The sequence below is a fragment of the Bison bison genome, unplaced genomic scaffold (genome assembly GCF_000754665.1).
Source record: "Bison bison bison isolate TAMUID 2011002044 unplaced genomic scaffold, Bison_UMD1.0 scf7180017864516, whole genome shotgun sequence".
In the NCBI taxonomy this organism is placed as follows: domain Eukaryota; kingdom Metazoa; phylum Chordata; class Mammalia; order Artiodactyla; family Bovidae; genus Bison; species Bison bison.
The window spans coordinates 4,066,050-4,073,866 of NW_011495069.1; the positions used below are offsets into that span (position 1 = coordinate 4,066,050).

The window sequence follows — 7,817 nt, forward strand, 5'->3', positions numbered from 1 at the left end:
AAGAAACCCAGGGCTGATCTCCTTCAGAATGGACTGGTTGGATCTCCTTGCAGTCCAAGGGACTCTCAAGAGTCTTCTCCAACACCACAGTTCAAAAGCATCAATTCTTCAGCACTCAGAATTCTTCACAGTCCAACTCTCACATCCATACATGACCACTGGAAAAACCATAGCCTTGACTAGACAGACCTTTGTTGGCAAAGTAATGTCTCTGCTTTTGAATACGCTATCTAGGTTGGTCATAACTTTCCTTCTAAGGAGTAAGTGTCTTTTAATTTCATGGCTGCAATCACCATCTGCAGGGATTTTGGAGCCCAAAAAAATAAAGTCTGACACTGTTTCCACTGTTTCCCCATCTATTTCCCATGAAGTGGTGGGACCGGATGCCATGATCTTCGTTTTCTGAATGTTGAGCTTTAAGCCAACTTTTTCACTCTCCTCTTTCACTTTCTTCAAGAGGCTTTTTAGTTCCTCTTCACTTTCTGCCATAAGGGTGGTGTCATCTGCATATCTGAGGTTATTGATATTTCTCCCGGCAATCTTGATTCCAGCTTGTGCTTCTTCCAGCCCAGCGTTTCTCATGATGTACTCTGCATAGAAGTTAAATAAGCAGGGTGACAATATACAGCCTTGACGTACTCCTTTTCCTATTTAGAACCAGTCTGTTGTTCCATGTCCAGTTCTAACTGTTACTTCCTGACCTGCATATAGGTTTCTCAAGAGGCAGGTCAGGTGGTCTGGTATTCCCATCTATTTCAGAATTTTCCACAGTTTATTGTTACAAGTAGGCATCAATTATTTTTTTTGCATGACTCATCTTAGAATATAAAATACAGTAAACTTGACAAGTACATAAAATTTAATTGTAGCTCAAGCCTAGAGAGGCCCTTCGGTAACCACAGAAGGCATAACGGGAGAAGCAGGTTTGACAGAATCTTGCGGGACTGGGAGGGGGTGGGGAAGGTATCCAGATGGCAGAATAGCCTGTGCTAAAAGCACAAGGTAGAATGCCTAAGGCGAGGGCCCGGCCTCAGGGGTGACGCGTCCAAACGTATCTTTCCCCTGATGAAGTGAGGACACCCTCCGGTCTCCCCAAAGCCTACGAGGGCAGCCCCCTCCGGCAGCGTGTATGGATGGCAGAGGGTTTTCCGGCTGAGGCCCCTGGGTCTCATGCGGCTGAGGTCGCCCCCCTCTAGCCAGCAGGCTGCCAAGATATGCCACGTGGCACTTGGTCCAGCTCAACCCACCTGCTAAAGATGTCCTTGGATTTCCTCAGAGGGGGCCAGAGCAAACCCACTGTTCACAGAAAGAAGTGGCTCGCCCAAGGTCACGGGGCAAGCTGATGGTAACGGCTGTCCTGCCCGACCAGCTGATAACAATCCTCACTGGCCTCTGAATTCTCTCCCAGAGAAGCCGCCCCGACCCAGGCCAGCCTGCCCAGCCAGGCCCCCTGTGTATCCAACCCCTCCCGAGACCTGCTGGCTGACCCCATTGTCTTGGGGGAGCGGAAACCAGCCTGACCTGGAGCCCAAGAATGCACTGGACCACGCGCCTGCATATTTCGCTCACCTGCTCACCTGCTTCCTGCCCCTTCGGGAATTTCCCGGTATCAAGAGTCCCAGGTATCAAGGTCCACAGGGGAGGGGCCGTTTCTAGACTGATTTTTCAACAGTGAGCCTAGGGGGAGGGGATGCCAGGATATACCTCGTGGGGAAGTTCTTGGTCATAATGACGTGAGGGGATCCCGGCTACTTGTTCATTGGGCCCCAGCCAGGTCTCCCCTGGCCCGGAGAACAAAATCAAGCAGCTGTCAGGGAAAAGAGATGGCAGGGCAGACCATACTTCTGGGCTGCTCCATGACCTCTGTGCACAGCAGAATCAGTAGAGAAAGATGGGTCTGAGGCCCCAGCTCCACCGTTTCCTAGGAGACCTGTTTCCTTTGTATTTGTGAATCACATCTGTGACATGGGCATATACACCATAGCTTAAAGAAAATAATACAAGTAAAGAACCCAGCATAGTCATGGACACACCCACACCTCCTTGGGGCTTCCCTGGCAGCTCAGATGATGAAGAATCTGCCTGCAATGCAGGAGGCCCGGGTTCGATCCCTGAGTCGGGAAGATCCCCTGGAGAAGGGAATGGTTACCCACTCCAGTATTCTTGCCTGGAGAATTCCACGGACAGAGGAGTCTGGCTATGGGATTGCAAAGAGTCGGACAAGCCTAAATGACTAACACTTTCAGACCTCCTTCTGATAAGAGGCTCTATCGGGGCTTCTATAAGAGAAAAACAAACACCGTGTATTAATCTGAAAAACTGTGTAGAATCTGAAAAAGCTGGTATAAACAATCTCATTTACAAAGTAGATAGAGAGTCACAGATGTAGAGAACAAACTGACAGATGCCAGTGGGGAAAGCGGAGGCATGGGATGAACTGGGAGATTGGAACTGACACAGAGACATTACTGATACTACATATAAAGTAGATAACTAAGGAGAGCCTACCGTATTGCACAGGCAACGCTGCCGTAGCGCTCGGTGGTGACCTGAGTGGGAGGGGGATACATGAGCATGTGTAGTGACTCACCTCACTGTGCAGCAGAAACTACCACAACACTGTAAAGCAACTGTACTCCGATTACTTTTTTTTTCTTAAGAAATAAGTGAAAAGTGAAGTCACTCAGTCGTGTCTGACTCTTTGCGACCCCATGGACTGTAGCCCGCCAGGCTCCTCTGTCCACAGGATTTTCCAGGCAAGAGTACTGGAGTGGGTTGCCATTTCCTTCTCCAGGGGATCTTCCTGACCCAGGGATCGAACCCAGGTCTCCCGCATTGTAGGCAGACGCTTCACCGTCTGAGCCACCAGGCAAGTCCAAGAAATAAAAGAAATAAAACAAGCAATAATTACTCTCTCTGTGACCAGCCCATGAATCCTTAGGACACCCCGGCCAGTACTCTGAGTTGGTTCCCACTTCATAGGTGAAGGGCTGGAGCAGGCGGGGCAGCCCTCTGTAGTCACACAGCCTGTAGGGAGGGGCTGACCTGGAACTCACCCATCCCCACCAGGAGGAGGGCAGTTCTGCTGAGCACCTACTGGGTGCCAGGCTCTGGGCCAAGCATGCTAACCCATCACATGCGAGATGATACCCACAGTAACCTTGAGTGTCAGGCAACATCATCATCCACCCTTTACAGATAGTGAAATCTGTATAGATACAGATATCTATATCTACAGATATATAGATATAGAATATATCTATATTCTACAGATATAGAAGAGAGGAGAGAAGGCGGGTAGAAAAGGCGGGTCACTCGTCCAAGGCCACACGTGATTGGCTAGCCTGTTGGGGCTCCCGATCCCACCGGGCCCTGACCTGGGGTCAGGGGCTTGTACACAAGGTCCTGGCTGTTGCACGCCAGCTCAGTGCAGCTCCCCACTCTCAGGGACAGCAGGGATGGAAGGCCAGAGTCAAGACTGGAGGCCACCGCTGTGGGGGCGGGACAGGGTGTGGGGATGGGCTGAGTCTCGGCCGAGACCCAAGGTCTTCCCGATAAGACCCACGATCCTCCCAGAAGCAGCAGATCAGGATCCAGGGGTGCCCTCCCCAAGAGCCAGCCCCGGGCCCGCCTGGGGAGGCAGAGGGCCCGTCTGCCTTTCTCCACAGTCCCTTCTCGGTGTGAACTGGTCCCCTTGGCTGAAGCCCCTGGACCGGCAGGGTGTCCCTGGCAAGCTTAGCTTCCCTCAGTTTCGTCGTCCAGGAAACGGGACCGCAGTTTCTAGGTCCCAGGGTAACCGTGAGGATTAAGAAGGCAGTGGATATAAAGAGCCTGGTTCACAGCCCGGCACGGAGCAGACACTCAGCAAGCACCGGTCCGTGTCCTCCTCTCCTTCAGACTCTCAACACTTTGTGCTTCCTGCAAGTTCTCCCCAGAAAGACGCACAGGGAGCTGTACCATCGCTGGTGCCCAGAGCGGGCAGCGCGGGACAGGAAAGGGACATGTGGCCAGGATTCAGGCAGTGGCACTTCTGCCACCTACTAGCCCATTTTGGGGAGCTCTCTGGACTTCCGGTTCCTCATCTATCAAGTGGGGTGAGCAACAGCTCCCTAGCTCCTACGGGAGCAGGCTCACAAGGAATGGTTATCTACAAAAGAGCTCTGTGAACTGGCAAGTGTTGGGCAAAGGCGAAGTGTGAATAACAAGAGTACCACCAGCACAGCCAGGGGCCACCACAATACGCCTGGCTCCAGGAAAGTGCTTATAGATGTTTTTCCATTTAATTTTCACAACCTGGAGGAGGTGTGGTTCCCACTGTACTGATGACAAGAAGCCCAGAGAGGTTACGTCACTGACCCAAGATCACACAGTAAGTGGCAGAACCAGGACTCGAATCCAGGTCCTGGTGAAGGACGCAGAGGCACTAGCCCATGTCGTTATCCCACCGAGACTATTCTCCTGCCGTGTTTTTCATTTTTTTGACCACACTATACAGCATTGTGGGATCTTAGTCTAGTCCCCAGACCAGGGATCAAACCTGTGCCCCTTGCATTGGAAGCACATACTCTTAACCACTGAACTGCCCTGGAAGTCCCCAAATACAACTTATTTATTTTGGGGCTGCACCGTGCAGCATATGGGATCTTCATTTTCCAACCTGGGAACCTGTGACTCCTGCAGTGGAAGTGTGGGATCTAAACCACTGGACCATCAGGGAAGTCCTCTGTTCTCCTGCTTTGGTTGGTGATCCCTGCCCAGTCTCCAGCTGTCTTTAGATGCTGGGGAAAGGATGTCCCTGAGTTCCAGTCTGGCCACCACAAACATATTTGCCTTCAGTTCTGAAATAAAAGGCTGGGTCCCCTTGCAAAGGCAATCGTGTGGCATAAAGCATGCAGGGGGCTGTGTTATTCCTGACATGGGGTTCCCTCAGCCCCACCTCCACCCACCACCTTTTCTGATCCTCAGGGAGACAAGGAGGTCTCCTTGTGCCCAGGAGCTTCTGGGTACCAAGGAGAAGTGGTGGGTGAGTTTCACCCTGTAGTAGCCACGCCCCCTGGGGCTGAGGTGAGAAAGAAAGGAAAGGTCTCCTTAATCTGGTTTGCTAATTTCCACTTTCATCTTAAAGACACAGTCTCCTGAAATTCATAATCATCAAGTTACAATCTTTTCCTGTCTCATAGGAAGGTTTCTGTCCTGTTGAGAAGATCTACCCCTTTTTAGAGGCTTCCCAGGTGTCACCAGTGGTAAAGAATCTGCCTGCCAATGCAGGAGATGAGGGTTCAATCCCTGGGTCAGGAAGATCCCCTTGGTGGAGGCAATGGTAGCCCACTCCAGTATTCTTGCCGGGAGAATCCCATGGGCAGAAGAGCCTGGCAGGCTATTGTTCATTGGGTCACAAAGAATCAGACATGACTGAGCCCTCTTTTAGATGTCTTCTTCAGTTTACCTACTTTTGAGTATTAAGAAGGTTTTATTTTTTAAGAAAGTATTTTTTTAAATTTAATAAGTATTTCTTGAATCTAAGTTCTATCATTGATGAATTAATGGACTGACTTTTCACGATCTAGCTCCTATCAGCATCGAGGGTCCCAGGATGGGGCAGGGGTCAGCAGGAGACAGTCATGGTGAAGGTCTTGGTCCCAAAGGGCTTCAAGTTGGGACCTTTATAGGTTACAGCACGGCGTGTTTTGGTTCCACATATAGAGGAGCACCCTCAGGGGCAGATGCTAATTCAACAGACGCTGACCAAGGACACAGCCTCAAACCAGACAAACGTGGGATCCTAACCTGAGGATAAAACCACCAACACCAAGGTCAACTGGAAGTGCAAACGGCCCAACAAGGTATAACGCGAGGAACTTTGGTGAGACGGCTTAACACGCAAGCCGGACTACCACGAGGCCAAGGAAGACTCCGGCCTTTGGACGACTCTCAGATAAACCGTTGTCAGAACCTGGATCGGCTCACAACCTTAAAATCTGGACCCAGCATGCTCAGCCTTCATTCCTTCTGCTCACAACTTGCAAATCTCCCAGTCAAAACCAGTCCAAAACTAAGCCACAGCTTGAAGCCATAAACTACGACCACAGCTACACTTCTTACGCACCCATGACGTGCCGTACATGCCACGCTAATGCTTCACACAGCTGCTCTCTAGTTCTTGAAACTCTGCAGTTTGGGCCTTACTAGTCCCATCTTTACAGATGGAGAAGCTGAGGCTCACTGATAAGCAACTCAGGATCACACACCCAGAGATGGGGCAGACATTCTAACCCAGCCTCATCTGCTCCCAACCGTTTCGCCTCCCCATCCCGCCAACCTCGCCCTTCAGCCGACCCTGGCGGGTGCAGAGGGCAGCCCCCCTCTGCAGCCCATTCCCCAGCGCCCCCGGCGGGTGCCTACCGAGGAGGTGCTTGATGATGGCTTGGTTGTGTTCCCAGAGGTTGCTGAAGGTCCCCCAGCGCGAGTGGCCATCCGGCACGGGGTTGGCTTTGATCCAGCCGCCGCAGGCATAGGTGAAGAAGTCCTGGCAGGGGTCCACCGTGGGGTCCATGGAACTCAAGATGGAGCTGGTCACCGAGATGCAGGCCTCACTTAGGCACACCGAGGGCGCTCCTGGCAGGGGTCAAGGGTAAGAGGTCAATGAAGGGCAGGCAGAGAGGAGGCTATGGAAATACAGTGCAGGTGGTCTAGGGCCCTGGGGTGCCAGGCCCCACCCCAGCCCTGACCAAACAGAGACAATCACTAGAACACGACAGAGACAAAGATTTCAGGGGATTTATGATCTCCTGGCTTGTAAAATAAGACTTCCGTTGAGTTGCCTAAAATCCTTCCTGTGACTTTAAAACCAGAACCAAGGTGCTCCTTTTAATCAGTCCTTCCATAAATATTCATTGATTTAAAAAAATTATTTCCTGATGCTCAACAAATTCATTTACTCATTCATGCATTCATTTATTCAACAAAATAATTACTGAGCATCGTTCAGGTTCTTTGCTGAGGGCAGGTAGGTGTGTATGTGTGTGGTGTGTGTGTGTGTGTATGTGTGTGGGGTGTGTGGGTGTGTGTGTGTGTGTGTGTGTGTGGTGGGAGATTTAAAAGCATAGTCTTTTTAAATAATTTCGTGGGGGATGCAAATTTATCTAAGAAAAGTCAAGACTACAGAAGGAGAAATGTCCGTTATTTATTATCCACGCGCTCACTGAGGATACGTAGAAATGTCTGTTATTTATTGTCCACGCGCTTACTGAGGATACGTAGTCCACACCAAACGCATGACCCGGACAGCATGGTGCCAGGACTCAGCGAGAAGGAAAGACTGAGGAGTAGAAGACACCATGAAAAATCACTCCCACTGGGTATAAGGCAGGAGAATCATCTCACTGAATTTTCAAAAAAGCAAAAAGGAAACAACCCTAAGAGATCACTTTGCTTAAAGCCACTTTTATATATTGGGAAACAGAGCCACAGGGAGACTAAGCACCCTGCTCAGTGGCCCGTGGGGTTTGAGTCCCACCCTCTCTCTGCTTTGGGCCTGGAAGGGAGCTCTTTCCGTGATGACTGGCCCCCCGGCGGAGGGCTGCCAAATCCTGCAAGTGCCCACAAAGCACAGCGAACAAAGAAATCCGCTTCCTCTGAGCTGATTCTATGGGCTTCCCTGACATGGGTTCAATCCCTGGGTCGGGAAGATCCCCTGGAGAAGGGAATGGCAACCCACTCTAGTACTCTTGTCTGGGAAAATCCCATGGACAGAGGAGCCTGGTGGGCTACAGTCCACGGGGTCGCAGAGTCGGACACGACTGAGAGACTTTGCTTTT

The 7,817-nt window shown here is 50.9% G+C and overlaps 1 protein-coding gene across 3 annotated transcripts in view; it reads right to left on the reverse strand.

The window, feature by feature from the left end:
* Positions 1–7,817, reverse strand: part of ECE1 (endothelin converting enzyme 1) — a 117,252-nt gene that overhangs the window by 41,472 nt on the left and 67,963 nt on the right. For all 3 annotated transcript variants that reach the window (XM_010829980.1, XM_010829982.1, XM_010829981.1), the window contains one exon: positions 6,403–6,615. In XM_010829980.1, coding sequence (XP_010828282.1) covers positions 6,403–6,615 — 213 coding nt within the window. The remainder of the gene's footprint in view (positions 1–6,402; positions 6,616–7,817) is intronic.